The sequence below is a fragment of the Rhamphochromis sp. 'chilingali' genome, assembly GCF_963969265.1.
Source record: "Rhamphochromis sp. 'chilingali' genome assembly, chromosome: 13".
NCBI lineage: Eukaryota > Metazoa > Chordata > Actinopteri > Cichliformes > Cichlidae > Rhamphochromis > Rhamphochromis sp. 'chilingali'.
This window is the reverse complement of record NC_137940.1, coordinates 36,383,596-36,402,106: the sequence shown is the minus strand read 5'-3', so window position 1 is coordinate 36,402,106 and position 18,511 is coordinate 36,383,596. Positions and strand designations below refer to the sequence as shown.

The window sequence follows — 18,511 nt, the reverse complement described above, 5'->3', positions numbered from 1 at the left end:
AGCAATGGAATAATATAATACATGATTGTGGGTTTTTGCTGTTCCTGCTTTGTGGTAATGACTATCATCAGTCCTCTGTGCTTTATTTAGTGCAATGTTGAAGTTCGGTTCCATTTTCTACTTTACTCTTCCGTCAGCATCACATCTATTAAGTGACCTGTTCTTTCTGTTTTTGTCTCTGCTCCGTATCTTTTATGCTCCCTCTTGAGTTCACTCTCTAGGGGCTGTAATAAACCTGTAGTTAGCTGTTAAAACCGTGTGCATTTTTGACTAAATGGCCCCCAGCGTCCCTGTGCCTGCTGTTGGGGCTTACGGCCAATGGGCCTTTAAATGACTTAATTTCCTATCTGCCTCCTGGGGGACCTTTTAGCGAAGCTAAAAGCTGGTCACAGCCCGCAGAGAGTGTCAGGAAAGACTTGGAACGGGTGGACCCCGGCTGAATCAAAATCGCTATTGCTCTAATTGCCACTGGCAAAATCCGTAATACAGACATGTGTCATAGTGATGTGGAGGTGCACACATGTTGGTCTTTTCACAGCATGTCCATTAGTATTTGTTACTGTTAGCATGCAGTCATCATTTTGAGTTTTGCTGCTTAACAAATCAGTAAGAATACAAAGCGGTTGTTAATCATTTTTATGCAGTAAAAGTAAAAGAAAATAGCTTTTTTGAAATTTGACCTTCCCAATTTTCATCTAAGTTGTTCAAGCTGTTGCTGTGAATTTTGGACCTTTTTGGATAATAATTTAGTGATTAATAATCAAATCAGATAAGATGTCACTACTTTGGAAGACATGGGGACATGCTGTGAATAGGCCTTGCTGTCTTTGAAGCTAGACACTCGTAACCGGACTCGGTATATTAGGCATTTGTGTCATCCTAGATATTAAATGTTCAGCTTTATGTGGTGCACACATGTTACTTAAGCTAAGAGCTGAAACTGTATATAAGTTGCTATAAGTTTTCCCAAGTCATTTGACCTTGATGAATACTCTTAGATTCTGTGAGTTATTTAGGCACTTTTTATTCCATGCAGACAATTGGCTGCAAAGCAAAGTGCTCTAATCCGTGTTTTCAGTTAAAAATATTTACCAACATTGATTCTGTTATTGGCTCCCTTATCCCAGGCTCCCTTTCCTCTTTTCTGCCAAGGTGAACTTGTGCACTGTGTTTATCTGTTTTTTGGTGTGTGCTCACACATGTGTCTCCCTGTGTTGATCCTTCAGCAGCTGTTTGCCGTTTCTCCCCGAAGATCACTTACATCGATGCGATGGTGTAGGATGATTGCTTCAGGGGGAGCCAAGGCCTGTCCTTAGGGTCATAACAAAATTAAAATTCCTTTAAATATTGACATACAGGGGATGCAAGTCAGAAAAATATAATTGATTTATGAAGGACAGAGTGTATGTCTCCGAGACAGTGGATAGCAGGGTGGTTCGATGCAGGATGGGCAGCAAAAGACTGGAACAGGCTACTGCAGCTGAATTTACTTGACCTGCCACTTGATACTTTAACTTCTTTGACCTAACTAGTCAAATGCATGATAGTTTGAATGTGAGCACCACAATCAAGAAGTACACTGACCTTTAGTGAGGATTTAAAAGTACTTTTTAGAGTGTTGGGCAAAAGAATAAAATTTAGAAAGAAAAATGAAAGCCCTCCTGCAGTTCTCCCCTCTTGTTCAAAGCCCCACCCATCACAGGAAACTCGGAAAAGACCACCACTGAGTCTGTAACAGTCTGCGTCTGTATGGTATGAAAAGACCATGTTGTAAGCTAGTTTTTATTTAACCAGGCAAGAGGACTCTGTTCGGTTGAGGCTGTCACCTGTCAGCCCTGGGTGTGTGTTTGTGTTAGCACTGCAGGTTTCTGTACTGTAAACTGCAGCACAGCTGTTCACCAGAGCTCACAGCCACTCTTCTCTTCCTTTATTCTAACGCCTCAAAAGTGTCCCCAGTTAATAGGGTTGTGTTAGTTAACAAGCCTGTGAAGTCCTCGTCAGCAGCATTATCACAGCGACACACACAATGTGGGTTTTATCGGGCCTCTCTATGGCAGCGACAGCAGACGGGTCTGAAATTAGCAGCTCTGAGAGGAAAGCAAAGAGGCACACGGCATTATTCCACATTCCCAGCTGTGTCTGAACACCAGGAATACCAATATAGCAGTTGCTGTTCGTCAGACGCACACATTCGTGCACGCGGAGCAGACAGTTAGCACCATAGTCAGCTCTGTCACAGACCTTCTGAGGCGTGAAGTATGTGCAGGCTACAGCTCTTCTCATTATTAGGACTGTTGGATTTGGCATCAGGAAAGAAGAGCATTCATGCTGGAGCCACAACAACTTACAGGTCTGTCAGAAAGAAAAAGGTCAACCGGAGGAAAGAATTCAGAAGCATTTAGGGCTCTTGGATGGACTGCAGATGGAGAGAATAGGTCCCTGGTTTGTGTTCATGTTGGCTTTTTTTATTATGGTGACCAGAATATGCTTTATTATGCAACACTTGGAAGCAAAACCACAGATCTGGAGTTGTCTGTTTGAGATGAAATGTGCATATTTGTCCTTCTAAGTTGGAGAGTTTTCAGCTTGTCAAGGTTTAGTAGCAGACTGCCTGGCAAACGTGTGATAGAATCAGGATTTATGCTCCTCGCCTTGATAATCTTGGTTTAGCCTTTATTATTTTCTTACTCTGGTTGCAAAAGAAAGCTCAGATCTTTCATTGGAGAACTTATTGGTGTACATTTTTGTGTTGATATGTGCGAGTGTCCTCCTTCTCCCCCCCCCTCCTCCTCGTGCCTTTCTAAGGCATCTGGCGCCATTTCAGCACACTCACAGAGGCAGAATGTGTCAAAAGGCCAGGCTGTTGAACCTCTGTGCACCAACTGAACAAACGACAACACGAGGAAAAATAGATTCTCTGTGACAGCGCTGCTGAAATCACTGTGGTCAGACTGACTGCAGGGTCACGGTAGCCTCACCTCTCCTCGCCTCAGACAGAACACAGACTTAAAGCAACAATTTGGCAACTAGACATGCCACGACAGCGCTGCACACTTAAAAACAGTCGTTTACCTCGGTCTTCACCACAACATGGCTCTTCTTCTGCCGTTACCTTTTTGTCATGGTGATTTGAAAGTCACTTGACTGATGCTGACGCTTTTCCTTATCCCTTTTTGTGTGTGTTTGTCCTTTTGCAGAAGGCATCTGCAACATGACAATGGACTCCAACTCGATTACAATGCCGATGTCAGACCCCAACGCCTGGGCGACAGCTATGAATAACCTGGGGATGCCTCCCATGGGAATAACTGGACAGCCACTCATGCCAGGTACCAGATTTCTCCATATAAGAACCAATCTTGTGTTGAAAATGTGACTCTGTAGCATGAAATATGAATATGGGAGGAGTTGTCCTCATATAACACAGTTGAATTGCATCAGTTTGATTTTACACATGTTGGAAACATCATTTTGCTGTCTGCAGTTCCCAGATATTGGTTACCCAACACCAAGTATGTTTTGTTTTTGTTGAATTGAATTATTGCATTTATTGCAGTTGCATTTTTGGCATAATTACCTGATTTCTTCTCATCTAAAATGGTGATTTATGTTGAAGTGCTCGCTTCAGAAATGTAGCTCTAGTTGTTAATCCATTCCCTTGATAATTATTTTATTCATCATGGCTACAGTGTTTTCCTTCTGGTTGTTTTCCTTTTAAAGACAGGAAAAATAATGAGATTATTAAACCAAATTGGAGAAGAAAAGGCAGCGTGTAGGCGGCTGTAGCTCGGAGATGGAACGGGTCAACCTGTAATCAGGTGTTCACTGGTCAGATTTCCAGCTTCTTCTTGTGGAAGTGTCATCAGTGTTTAAGTGTGTGGGATCGTCAAACTGATGTATTCATGTATGTGCCAATGGGCAACAGCGTTTTACGTGGAAGGAAAGTGCTATACGAAAGCAAATCTAACTTTTTACCTGGAGTTCGCCTCCAAAGCTTCTCAAGCACAGCATTTTAATGTCATTGTAAGAACGAAAAAGATGACATTTCATGTGTGAAGTGGGGCCTTTGTGGATTTGTAGCTCTTTTTCTTTGACTGCATTGTCAAGTGTGGATTGACTGCTGCTGTGGAGCAAAGTGGATTGTCATCAGTGTGGCTACGCTGGTCATTTTAGAGTAAGCATATTTCTTTCTTTTTTTTAAACGGCATGAGCTGAGTCACCAAGATGGGATTGCAGGCTGGTAATCTGTTTCAAACTGGCATACACACAAGCAAAGTCTGTCTGACAGATGCTGATATGACTCAGTCCCACTAGGATCAGTTAAAAGGAGCTTTTTTTGTTTTCAAACTCTGTGCTTCATGCAAGTTATAAAAGAACTGTTAAAAAACAAATGTATGCTGAGGTGACTTGTAATCGGTCATTCTTTGTCTTCCACCTTTAGCAAGTTAACGTTTCCTTGCGGCCTTTTCAGGCGGCTGTGTACTGATAAAATGCAGGTTCACATATGCCTATATATTTGTGTACACGCTGACACCGATGGCCTTCTGTACGCTCTGCTTTCCATTAATTAAATGCATTAAAGGATGCATATGAAACACTATTACCGAACTAGTCCTTAGGACACAAAACAAAACACCTGTATCAGCTTATCAAACAAGAACATTCACGCACGTTTTCATAGTTTCTCCCTTTGTTTTAATGAAATACACCAGTATCAGCACTAAAGGCATGTATTGTATTATACCTGCTGCATTATCGCTCAGCACCAAGCAATGACAAAAAATCAGTCATTGGTTTAAAAGCAGCTGCTTCAACTGTTTGGAACCTCTCCGTTTTGGGGATTAGAACGGTGAAATTTCATTTATTTGCTCATTTATCCCACACTCTTACAACCTCAAAGTGCATTTTGTATGCGCCAGGTTGAGCTACTGTGTCCCGATCTACCGCTAAAATGTCCAGCCTTACCGATTGCTTTGCTATCTATAACATTAGGTTCAGCAGCAACCTCCCACTCTCCATCTCTGAAGAGTTATTCTGCCATGTCTTTTCTCTCTTCTCAGTTGAAAGCCTTTCCCTAAAGCCTTTTATAAATCACTTCCCACTTCTTAGCTGAAATGCACTTTCATATTTGAAATATGCCAGGCTGGTGTGTGTGTGTGTGTGTGTGTGTGTGTGTGTGTGTGTGTGTGTGTGTGTGTGTGTGTGTGTGTGTGTGTGTGTGTGTGTGTGTGTGTGTGTGTGTGTGTGTGTGTGTGTGTGTGTGTGTGTGTGTGTGTGTGTGTGTGTGCACTTGGAGGCGAACTGTCTTCCAAATGCACTCCTCGGGAAATATTAAGGGAAACACACACAGACGCAGGCATTGCGTATTTCAAATATAGAAGTCTTTCCAGTAAAGAGAAAGAGAAGTCAGAAGTGACACCAAAAAAGTCTCATAAAGATGGAAACCAGACAGATTTTGCCTGTTTGAAAGTTTTAACACTGATCTGACCATCCCAGACAAGTTCCATATTGCTGACTAAGAATGAAAAATACATGTTTCCTTGATTTGATTTCTGTTTACGGAGTCAGCCAAAAAAACATTCATTTTGCTTATTGGTTCCTTCTGTGTCTGGGGCAGCATCAGGAAAGTAAACACAGGGATGAGGTCTTGAAGACGGTTCTGTCCAACCAAATGGCAAGAGAGCAATGTACTTGCTTACAGAGGAGGTCAGCCCTTAATTCATTTTCCAGCTAGCTGCTGGAAGACTGACTGTATAAGGTTTGTATTTTCTGCAAAACATACCCACCTTTGGTAGCTTTTCAGCCTAAACTGGCGAAGTCAGTTGGTGTACTTGGTGGTCATTTTGGTCAACATCCAGCTACGAATACAGTTTTAAGATCTTCCCCAAACAAATCAGTTCAAGGGGGAAACAAACCAGACTCTGGTTCAGTCAGAATAAACAACACAGATTTGAGATGAAAACCAATGCTGGAAGGTGGACATAAACACATCTTTTCAAGAGTCTATATTGCAGCTGAAGTGTATGTGTGAAGCGGACTGATGGCCCCCTACTGAGATTCTCTCTTGGAACTTTATTTGCAGCAGTTGAAGACCTTTTCAGAGCAGTAATTTAAATTCATAGCAGAAAAGGCACACAACTAAAACACTAATGATGCCTGTACCAGTAATCCAGGGTGCACAATATGAGATCTGTGAAACTCGCACCTGTAGATGGAATGCAGCAATTAGTGTTATTAGCCGCACCTGTGTGTCCAAGGAAAATGTCTGCTGTGAGAAAGGCCAATTAAACTGCTTTTAAACTTAGTCAGACGCTCAGACAAGTTTGCCTCAGGTCGATCTTACAACCTGATTTTGATGTGGTAAGAAGGAAAACGGTGTGTGTGCGTGTTTGTGTGTTTGTGCGTGTGTATGAAAGAATGGCTTCGAGGCCGACACACCCACACAGATGTTTTCTGCTGTCTCATTAGACTTATGCCTCAGTTCAGCTCCATCATAAAAGATTACTGGTAGTGTATAACTGGAAGTAGCTAATTACACTTCAGTACGGTTCTTAGGTATATTTTACCAGGCTTGTAGCACACTGATCAATGGTTTGATCAATGTGCTTTCATCCGACCACATTCTTACTGGTTAGGCAATCATGGGTGTGACTTCTACAATAACGCTTTCATTTAATATTAAAATTATTTTAGCTGTATTATAGCTTGCATGTTGACATTTTGATTGCCTTTAATGCGAGCTGACTGACTTCATGCAGTATCATGTTGATGGAGCTGAGAGAGGGAGGTGTAATTTATTCCACTCCAAGAGGTGCAATAAACCAGCAAGGGAGTGAAGATGTTGGTCAAGTGTTGTTTGTTCACACCCACGCGACCTTAGGAAGAGTTTTCATCAGGCAAATGCCATGTGGTGGGTTTAGCTTCAGTTTTCAAAGCATTTAAATCTCGATTAGAGTGAAACATTAGATGTCAGAAGAAATTTCAGAAGGGTGATGGGTTGAGCCAAATCAGAAGATCTGCTGTTCATCTGCTCTTTATGAACGGAGTTCATCCCAGTAAATTCTTAAACACTCAGACTTTATTCAATTACTCTGCAATGAACATCTGGACTCGAACCCTATTTAAAAATAAATAAATAAATACACAGCTGACAGCTAACTTATAGTATTCTGTCAGCAGGCTGTACAGAAATGGAAATTGATGCTTTCTCAACCAGATAAACGCCACAAAAATAATTATATGTAATACTGAAATGTGCGAATTGTCTTATCATCTGTCTCCAGTCAGAAGGAGTTTTACATTTTCCTCCAGTGCATTTTCCACTAATTTCAAAGCATGAAAAAAAACATGCAAGTGGATCCACTTGAGCACAACCATCTTCTTTGCCTGTCTCAGTAGGACAAAGTAGCTCAAGGTTAGCCACTATACATATGTGCATTCAGCTTTCATAAACTGTTCAGTTCTGTCGTAGAGGTTTCTTTTGGTAAATTTAGATTCTTCCGTTTCATTATGAACTCTTATGAAATCTCTGAACACGAAGCAGGAGGCACACACACTCATCAAAGACTTATGCTGTCATGCAGCATTTGTTGCCAGGGCACCTTTGCCTTTGAAGAAATCCAGGTGGATTAGTTATTGATTCCCCATCATGACTGTACATCATCTTTTTTTCCTTTTATTTTCACCTCTAACCAATGGGGAGAACACTCTCTCGGTCTTTTTGTCTGTCTTTGATTTTTGACGGCATTTCTGCACGAGTACACTTTGTCATATGTTTCCTGCATGTAGAGTTATGTGAGATTTTTATGTCAGTTCTAGGTTCATTCATTAAACGGACTGCCTGTGCCAGACCACTTTCCCGAGACATTAAAGTCTGCCTCTGTTTCATCCACTGTGAGCCCAGAATGTATTTCTACACTGCAGAGTCTTTCCCTGCCTCCAGCCAAGTGGGTTTATCCAGACAGACAGCTGGATAAACAGACTTCTGTGGGCATAGCCTTCAACTCTCTGCAGCCTCTCAAAGTCTAGTGCACATCTACAATGATGACAGTTTTATTTCTGTAGATGGACTGGGTAATGGTTATGTATATTAGAAAGTTTTGTGATGTGTGTTTGTGTTACACAGAGAGAGAGATTGGACTCGGGCAATAGGCGTGAGGTTGTACATACTGTATGATTTATGATCTTTATGCTGCAGAGGATTTTTGTGGTCTGCTTCCAACTGGTGCTGGATGGTTCCTAGAAGTTGCTTGAAGGCTTTTGTGATTGATTTTTTTCCCTTTTGTTTGCATTGTATTTACCTAACTAATTCAGTGTCCCCATACTGTTGCTGCTTCTGTCAATTCTGAATAAATGAATATATCTGTTGCATTTATGCATGTCCTACAGGAGGGATCTGCTTGCTTTTCAGGGGTTTCATACTCTTTGATTTCCTGTTTAAAAGGGTTTTTGTGGATGTGGAAAAAAGAAAAATTACACTCAAAACTGCCCTCTGTAAAATCAGCATGCTGAACTTTGATTTTTTCCTTTTTCTTCAGGAATTGGGTTGTAGTAACTGATTACCATCTTTAAATGTGCACAAAGTAGTACTTGAACAGAACTTTGAAAAGAAACACTAGTTGACGAGTTCAGCGCCTTGCCTGATGGACTAACAGTGCACCATAAGTAGCCTAGTTTAGGAAATGTCAAACTACAGCCTGCTGCATTGATGGAAGGAGTGTTTTTCTGGCTTATGTAAATTACATTGAATTGTGCAGACCAGCATCAGCTTGAGATATTTAAGAAAACTCTCACCCACCCCCCAAAAAAGAGCAGAGAACCGAAAGAAACCAGAGACTAGAAAACCAGACGCATGCACATATGCAGTAGATGTAACTTATGCCATTGTGCTAATATTAGTTCAGTAGGTCTAATAAAATAAGCCAAAGAAGTAGTTACTCACATTACAGCCACATTGAAGCCCCAAGGTACCAGCTAGGTGTGGTAGGTTTTAGTGTAAAGGGTAAATGAACACGATAGCTTGGAGCCTACTAGTACAGGAGGTTGTTGACAAGGCCTAGCTTTTCCACACAGCTCAGCAGAGAAGTACAACAGTCCTGGAAGCAAATAACACAAATCATCTGAGGAGAAGAGGCAGCAGGGCAAATTGCATCTCAGCAGGGGAGGAAACGCACATCCAGTACAAATGGCAAACTCTATTGATCGGAAGGCCAGACTTCAGGACAATTGAATGTAAAGAATCTGACCCACGTGTGACAGCGAAGGTGGGGTCTATTGTATCTGTAGGAAATATTGATTGGAGTGTATGGTCCTGAACTCTAACAGTGTCACTTTTAGTGAAGTCGTGCTATTCTGCTGACTGTGTGCAGTGTGATCTAGTATGTAGAATACCAGCAGTTCAAATAGTAAGGTGAAACCTTTCATTTGTCAGGAATTCAGAAGACTCAGAGGTAATGGAGTTTGACAGTCAGTCTTCCCCCAACATCATGGGGAGTGATCCAGTGTTTGAAAGTGCCATGGGAATTTTAGAGGGGAGGTTGTAGTCAAAAACAAAAAAGCTCAAGTTGTTAATCTGGTTATTTTTGTTCTTATAACCAGCAGTAATACAACTGGTTACATTACATTACAAACAAGGTATGGAGGCCTATCTCCGCCCACCACCACTTCCCCTGCCAGTGGCGGACTCCCTCAGGTGTCGGTGTGTTGGTGGTTCTTTGTGTCTGGGGGTGGGCGTCCAGGTACACACCGGCTCACTCCTTGGCGGCCGCTTATCGGGGCCTGGAGCCTGGGGCTCGCTCGGGCCCCTTCGGAGGTGGGGTGCCCCCGGCCTCTCGGCCTGGGGCTCGGTCACTCAGGCACAGCTGGCTGCCGGCGGAGCTCACGGGCGCGTCACTGCAACTCCCCCTGGCTTCTGCTCCGCGGCTGCTGAGTGAGCCCTCATCTGGGACTCTCCTCAGCTCTTACTGGGACAGTGGCGCAGCTGCCCCTCTGTTGGTCTTCCTTGGTCTCTTGTGTTCTGGGGGCCTCTGGATGTCTGGAGTTTTGATCTCCTCCATACCTGCTTCACACCCCGGAGGACGGGGCTGTGGCCCCCCCACACTCCCTAGCAGATCGTTACATGGAGAAACCTTTGGAATACAAGCGCGCTGATCCACACAGGTATGCACACGGGTGTTCACTGCTCGTAGACCCAAATTACACCTTTCTTGGCTGCTACTTCGAAGCACATCTGTCCTGCGTGCTGCACAACAACATTGAATATTTAGTATTTACTGCTGTTTACACTTAGCTAGATTAATGCGATGGTGTTGTGTTTAGTATGTTGCTTTGTTTTTTTTTCTGCTTGTTTTCTATTCTTCTCTCAACAGGTGATCCAGGAGATTTTTATTTTTTTTCTCCCCCCCTTTCTCACTGTCCCTCTCCCCTTCTGTTTTTCCTTTCCTTCCTCTTTCTTTCTCCCTTTCCTATCCCTCACTCATGTCTGTCCCGTCTGTAACATCTGAAAATAAAATATAATAAATAATAAAAACAAAGATCGACCAAATGGACCAATACGGCAATGCCACGATGATCCATTTGGCAAAATAAATCCATTGGGTATCCTTGTTGGTCTTCAGACAACAATTCTGATGGCTAAAGAACCAAATGGGACAGGCAAAAAAAAAAGAAAAAAAAAATACATTACATGGTGCAGTCGTCTGAGCTGAATGCTCGTGGATAAGTTGACATCTTTAACATTCACAAAGCTAAAATAGTGAAAACTGTGATAATGGAACAAATGTTGCAAACAGTAACTAGAACATCTGGTTTCAAGATTTTTGAGATCTGACACAGATATCCTCCGCATGTCCTCCTCCTAGGGGCTTCACCTTGTATTTCCCCTCCCTTCGTAAGTATTCCCTTTAGTCCCACACATCCAGAGTATAAGCAGAACCAGATTCATGGCTATAGAGTTACCCCTGTACATTTCTCACTACATACAGACCTCCCAAGATGGTTTTAGTTATTTAAGACAGTATAGTGTAACCGCCATTCTGCAGAGCAATTGGCCTGATTTGAAGCCTGCGCAAGTTCCCGATCTTTGTTTGTTTCTGATACAGAAAATCGAAGTAGTCTCCTTCATTTTTGTATACACAGTTATTAGGCTTTGTTTTGAGAGAGATTCTATAATTATTACTTGTCGCTCAGTGTCTCGCACTTCTAATAATGCCAGTAATGGATCACTATATTTCACAGACTTTATCTCATGTTCTTTTTCTTTTTTTGTTTGTTTTTCATATGAATTAACTATTCAACTAATATGTGCACCAACCAACAGCTGGTGCCTGATGCCACATTGCAAAGAATATAAACACATATATACGTAAAATTGTTGTTTTTATTCTTGGTCTCAGAATATTGTTGATGGATTCGGATATACAAATATGCTATATATAAATAGTCTTTCAGATCAAACAGTGGTCAAAATTAATTTGGCTTTGCCCATCAAGTCCCAGTTACAAAGAAATAACCATTGCAGTAATTTCTTTCCAATAATATGAATACACTGTTAGAGTGACCACAGCAAGTAACATTTTAACTCTTATTAGGGTCAATATAAATTGCCAGTTATTGGCTATAAGGTTATAAGGTTAAATCTGTTTTGCTTAACCAGTAACTTTTGACTGGCTCAATGCTCGCACCACATTTTAGACGAGTAAAAGACTTCTGTAATAATCGTTATAGTAGATGTCTGTTTTCACACAAATGATGGCTTTGATTAGCTAATTTAGTTTCTCACATTTGGAGACAAATCTACTCTTTGGACAAAAGAGAAATTTGTAGGACTAACAGCAGATGCTGGCTTGGCCGCACACATTAGGAAAGCATTCGACACTTCACACACACGTATTTGCAAGTTTGTCAGAATTAATTTAGATGCACATATATTTGCATGAATACACACACAAGCTCAAACACTCTGGAGAATATATAAGCAGACTCCAGGGACAGACAAGTGTTCCCTGAATAAACAAACGTTCCTTTGTCTGTCGCTTCCCACTCATCCTCTTTCTTTCCCCACAGCTGCCACGAACCCCTGCACCACTGTACACACTGTGGAATATATAAAAAGTTAGTGTCATGCCTCATTACTCATTTAAAAAGGACTCCTCATATGATAGGATATGAATCTGGGCTCTCTCGTTCTCACGCATTAGCTCACCTGGATTAACATCAGGAAATACATTACATGACAGTCATTCCTTTGCCGTAAGCGTTTTCCAATCCCTGGACTGAAAGCTGTGTCCCTTTCTGCTGACTGCTCAGAAGCAGCAGTGGGACGATGCCAGAGGTTTTTGGCTGCACGTAGGCGGACAGAGCGGAGAGGCAAAGCCTTCCCCTACCTCGACTATACAATACATGTGGAAAAAAATAGAACAGTACTTATAGAGCTGCTGAAATAGGACTTTTCTGACCGTTCTCACCAATCTACTTCAAATGTGTTTGCCTGTTGTAGGCTATATATTGTTAAAAGCTGGATTTCTTATGGAGATTTGAGTATACAAGCAGCAGATGAAGACAATGGACTTTGGAGGGCAGCATAAGAGAACTGATTCCTATTTGGATGTAATCGAATAGAGAGATGAAATAACTTTTATGAACAGCAAGTAGATAGTTTCTCTCTATCCTGCAGCTTGCAGCTCACAAGAAATGTTGCAGTAAAAGAAATTAAGTCTGAGATGTTCATATGAAAATGTAAAGGGGGTGACTTTTGGTAGAAATTGAGCGAGGCGGCCTCTGGTAAGGTTCCAGGTGGCATGGGTAGCTCGCCTCATTAAAGAATATTATCCAGCACTGCCTCACGGCAGCTGCCTATGCCCCCCCACCACCACCCACCGCTGACTCTGCTAGAAGGGACGTTTACCCTGGAAATCAGAGAGGAGAACGGGGGAGGGAAGAGGAGGATGACATTAATAGCCAGGAGCTTCACATAATCAAATCTGCGCGTCTTGATTTACGGGCAACTCAGAATGTAATTACTTTGAACAAACCTTCAGGAACTAGATTGTTTAACATCAAAAGAACATCATCAAGAAGAACAAGAGGAAAATGAATGAGAGTAGAATAACCTCAGAGGCCAGCGTTGTGTGTGCACTCATGCATGTGACTGTACAAGAAAGAGGTGTTGCAGGAAGATGTTTGTGCGTTTCAGTTTTCCACACTGGGAGAAAATAGAGACTAAAGCTGAAAGACAAGCGTAGTAAACACAATCAGACAGATGTGCGGCTACGTGTGGGTGGACCCAGCCCCAGGTATCTTTTGTTTTTCTTACACAAGAGGACCCTTGTGCTCTCTAAGTCTCTCTGTGGGGTTTCTACCGAGTCAGAGAGACCTCTCCTTCAGCTCTCAATGAGTTCACACTATTTTTGCTAGTGTGACGTGTATCTCCACCAAACTGTTTAATATGCATCATTTATACAAAAATGTTAATGTTTTCTAAACACAAGAAAAGTTGCACTGAAAATCACTCAACGCCATTTTTACCTTAAAGATTATATTTTGAATATTAGACGGTAGTAGTCCAGCTAGTCCGCTGCCAAATAAACAGCCATGTTTAATGTTTACATTACAAATCCAGAGTCTCAGCGCCCAAGACGGTCTCTTTAAATTTCTTGTTTTGTTAAAACGGTTCAAATATTTTGTGTGTATTGATTAGTTCAGAATGGTCTCCTTGTATTCTGTTGCTGGACTGATTGAGTAACTGACTAATCATTTCATCTCATCCTTGTCCAATTGTGCTATTGTTGAATCACAAATCTGGGTCTTGTTATCTGGGCTTGCCTCTGAATTAGTGCTCCTTTTGCTTAACTGGTTGACTGAATTAAACGTAAGTAATAGCCTCTTATAGCTGTGCCCAATCATGTCCTCATTATTTTGCATGTGCTGCCCCTCGGTTTTTTGTAAATTTGCAATTAAGTATCATTCCATTATTGTTACACCCACAGGCTTCCGAAGCTTCGTTTATTAAAGCTGAATTGACATCGTTGTGAAGATGTTTCTGTTTCTGGGAGCAACAGTTGTTTGTGCCTTAACCCACATGACTTAGACAGTTTATCATTTTTTATCATTTGTTTTTGCAGCAATTCTGCAGCACACACGCGTCTCTTATACATTCTTTTTTTATAACTGTGCAAATCACAATGGCCTAGAATCATTAATCCTAGATTAATTTTTTCTCTTCATTTGTCTTTAATTTAGTGTTTGTTTTAATTCTTCAGTTTCTAAGATCCTTTAAATGTCTTCCTTCTCCTTAATTCGTCTCTCAATACAAGTTTTGGCAGCCATTACTGTGGTTTTTGTGTTAAAGGTGTGAAGGGTGATGGCGATGGAGCTATTTGGTTGCTTGTCTTTTTATGATTATCACAGTGGAGCTTAGTACTTAGAGGGAACAGGGCTTTATTAACCTCTTTCACCTTGACACAGCCAGCTGTGAATGGAATTTCAGATTGATTTTAAATTTGTATTGATTTTCTTAAATGCCGCATATATTAGCCTGTCTTTTTGTTGTTGTTTTCCTCTCCCCCACTAGGATGACTTAGGAAAACAACAGATGACCGACAAATGACCCAAGTAACCTCAAACACGGGACATTTTCCTGTGTTTTCCGACAGCAATTTAAAGCCTGCCTGTTTTTGCTAATTTCCACCCTCGTGTTTTATTTTTGGGCTCTAGTAGCTTTGTATGGCTCACATTTTAAAATCTTTTCCCCCTCCTCTCTCTTAGTGAGCCTTTGTGTAGCCTCTCAGTTCATCCACCGTCTGAAACAAGCCATTTTAGCACCTTGCCATTTCCTCTCCTCTCAAACAGAAGGGTTTACATGGTTGCGAGTGGATAAAGCGCTTCTGCTGGCAGACTGAGCTGTGTGCCTGAGATGACCATATTAAGGACATGCAGTCTCATTGCCGTACACATCCAGGAGCAGAAGAAAACTGTTGGAATCTGACTGCTTGGAAGTGTTTTGAGCTTTTGGATCAAAGTCATTACTTGTAGACAGACACTCTTTATTATTTAAAACTTTAGCTATAAAGCATAATCGGTCCACTTTAACCTTTAACAGAAGAAAACCACAAAAGTAAAATTGGCAACAAAGAAGGATTCATCCACTGCATGTGCTATATATTTCAAGCTTGAACTCGGGTTTTGGCTGAATACTCCTGCAGATTAGTAACACATACACTAATGGCTACGTTCCTGGAAAAACTTTTAAAGAATTGAAACTCTAATAGAACGTGGTGTTTCCCTGATTACCAGCCAAGTGTACCAAAGCTAGCTAGATGAGCTGTGTTGAACTATCTCCAATAGTTGGCAGTGTTGCCATGTTCACAGTTATTAATGACTGGGTTTTTGTTTTCTCTTTTTCCTACAAGTAAGAGAAGATTGAGGCTTGTAGAAATGATAAGGCAATGTGTGAGCCCACCCTCGGTCTCACCTCCACAGACTTGGTCACCACTTCCTGTCACATTTGAGCACACTGGATATCCTGTTGTTTTTTTTATACTGGTGCAACCACCAATATTTTCTAAGCACTTCAAATGGTTTTGGTGCCTGAACGTAACCAAACAAAGAGTGAAAGCAGAGCTTGCAAACAACACACAAACTGTGGTCTTCCAGCTTAGATTTGTGTGATCGATGAGATCTCCTCCTTCAACTGTGTGACAGATTCTGCTTATTATTTACACTGTGGTTGGAACAGCTGGTCATGATTTTGTAATAGTCTGGTGAGATTGTATTGTTTTTGGGGTTGTGTGTTCTTTGTGTTTTTTGTGTTTTTTTTGCTTTTCTTGTCTTACAATGCACATAATTGCGTGTAGTTATCAGGTTGTGGATATTTTAATATCCATCTTAGTTACAGTGTGCCAAATTTCTTTTTTTTTCTTTCTTTTTTTTTTAATCTGATATCTGCAATCAGCATCCCAAATATGCTCACATGATCTCCATTACAGTATGGACATGTAGTAGTAGTAGTAGTAGTAGTGGTATTTTACCTTAGTAGGAGTGAGACTTTTGACACATATTTTCTGTAGCAGGCATAAACAGTGGTGCATAAGATCTAATGTAAGTGTAAATTCTGACAAAACAGCAGATCCTAAAAACAAAAGCTTAAATTTTCATCCATGTCCATTTACAGAATAGACTGTAAGTAGCATAGGAGGAAATATGTTATTTAGTATTTAGTATTTATTTATTTATTGTCATTGTCAAGAACAATGAAATTGCGTTTGGGGCTTCCATACAACCCCCAAAAAAAGAAGAAAATAATAAATACCCCTTAAAACCCAAGTGTACATATTTAACCCAGTGTGACTCCAATGCAATAAGACAATCCTTAGCAATAATGTTCGTAGAAATTCAGACAAAGAATTTGTCTGAAAGTTATGTGTGTTTATATTCATGATGAAATGTGCTCCTTGACCTGTATTGTTAAAAATGGAGATGGGGAGGGAAGCTGCGGGTGCTGTAAATCTCTGGGAAGAAGTAAATAATCGTCTTTATTACACTTGATTCTGCTTTATACGTGCTTCAGGTCTCAGGCATTTGATGGTTAAGGATAAATTCATAGGCTCACATTTTCTCACCCTGTCTAGAGGGAACATGAACGGCGCTGCAGTGAAATTGCAGCCTGATGCAGCCACATCGTTTTCTCCATATGAGCTGAGATCTAGTTTGATTTGTATCAAAATATGTTATAAACTCACCAGCATGTTTCCTTGTTTTAAAACGGGGACAGTGGAGCTTGGGCAGTCCTGAAGTTCTGAATCTTTTCTTTTTGACATATTGTTTGGCATTCAGGCTGTTGCACCACCACCCCATCCTCTATCAACCTTTTCTTATCATTCTTGCTGCTCTCCATCTTCCTTTTCTTCACTTTAACATGTAGAACTCATCAATCGCCTGGCAACAGGGGTCCTTATCACCTGTTTCCTCTCACTGTGACACCTGGTTAGAGACTGAGGTCATCAGCACACATCCATCCATTTTCCCTTGATGTAGCTCGCTTTGCTCATTTTAGTTTTTTGAGGCCGTGTTTTTGGGGGTTTGTTTTTTCAGTATCCAGCCTCTATTTCCTTTTTATCCTTCAGCCATTTTTATCAGCCCAACATATTCATTACACCCTCCCCTGCTCAAGGGACCTATTTTGAGCCTTCGATAATATGCATATTTCTTTATTCGCCTTCACTAAGTGTCATTTAATTCCTTTACTTCCCTCTCTTACAGTAGATTTAGAGGGAATCACTTATGAGGAAATGTATCTATAGCCATCTATTTCCACTTAATGCTGCAGACCGAAGAACAGTAAATAATATTTTCCTCAATGGATTTATTGCTATTGAAGATTCAAATGAGCAGACTTCAGATCACAGATAATACATGCTACTATTATTTTCTGGTGGTGGGCCCTATCACAGTGATTTATTTGCATTGCTGTAAACTGTGACTCATCGTATATGGAGCCCCCAAAGTGCTCAGCATTAAATAAATAAATATGAATGGCTGTAATTAAGCAATAATTTGCAAATTTATTCAGGAGATAATTAAAACTCAACTCATTACTATATAATACATTTTATTTATTTTCATAATTTAACATAAAATTACAGGACTTAATTTGTTTTCATAATGGCATTTTTTCCCCATAACCATTTTTTAATTTATTATGTTTCTGTTTTCTTTTTTACTGTTTATTCAAAGCAACTTGGTTAATTCCGAATTGGTTAAGAGACGGGGGAATTTAATTGCCTGGAAAGTATAAGAGGGTAAGAGAGAGGCGGGGAAGCAGCAAGTCGTGAAAAGACATTTGACATTTGGATGCAAGTGAGTGCAAGTTATGCGTCGATGTAGTTTTACTGGAAGCGTTGGTGAATCAGAGGCTGAAATTTCCCGATTACAAATCAGGATTCAATAAACATGAGTTGGACCCAAAGGTACTGTAAGAACGACACAGTGCAGTTACATGAAGACTGCAGCGACAGTGAAAGTTAGTTGCATCATGTTTCATGTCAGGAGGAGCTGAAATATCCCAGCAAACTGTCAGTTTTAATTCCGTGATCATGTCATGTGGGATGGATGACTTGTCTGTTCACATCATTAAGTATGCTGTGTGAAACGTGGACCTCAGAGGTGGCAATGACAGAAGTGAGATATTAAGGGTTGACACTACAGTGACATGTCTGTTTAATGTGCATTTAATTAAATCAAAGCGTGGTATTTGAAGCGAGACATCTCCGTTTTATATTTTAAATTGCCAAGGTAGATGCAAAAGGGTTTTTTGTTTTACATTATTACCCGTTAGGGGCAGGCGATATCGCCTCAAAAATGTATCACGATTATATTGTGAGAGGAAATCTGTGATAATGTTCATGATATTGAAATAAGGTGACTGCAGCTTGCAGGCAGTGGCATTTATTAGTGGAAAAAAGTGAATGTCATTTTCCAGCCTTCTTTTTTTTAATGAGCAACAGCAAACAGCTCG

At 40.8% G+C, this 18,511-nt stretch overlaps 1 protein-coding gene across 11 annotated transcripts in view; it reads left to right on the top strand.

The window, feature by feature from the left end:
- The window catches only part of enox2 (ecto-NOX disulfide-thiol exchanger 2), a 186,251-nt gene that overhangs the window by 120,309 nt on the left and 47,431 nt on the right, over window positions 1-18,511 (top strand). For 10 of the 11 annotated variants that reach the window (XR_013973864.1, XM_080901323.1, XM_080901320.1 and 7 more), the window contains one exon: window positions 3,198-3,329. Coding sequence is in view for 10 of the 11 variants with exons in the window: in XM_080901323.1 (XP_080757449.1) it covers window positions 3,198-3,329 (132 nt within the window). In the remaining variant the exon portion in view is untranslated. Of the gene's footprint in view, window positions 1-2,206; window positions 2,351-3,197; window positions 3,330-18,511 lie in introns of those variants that run through there. The other variant, XM_080901329.1, reaches the window with a different exon arrangement.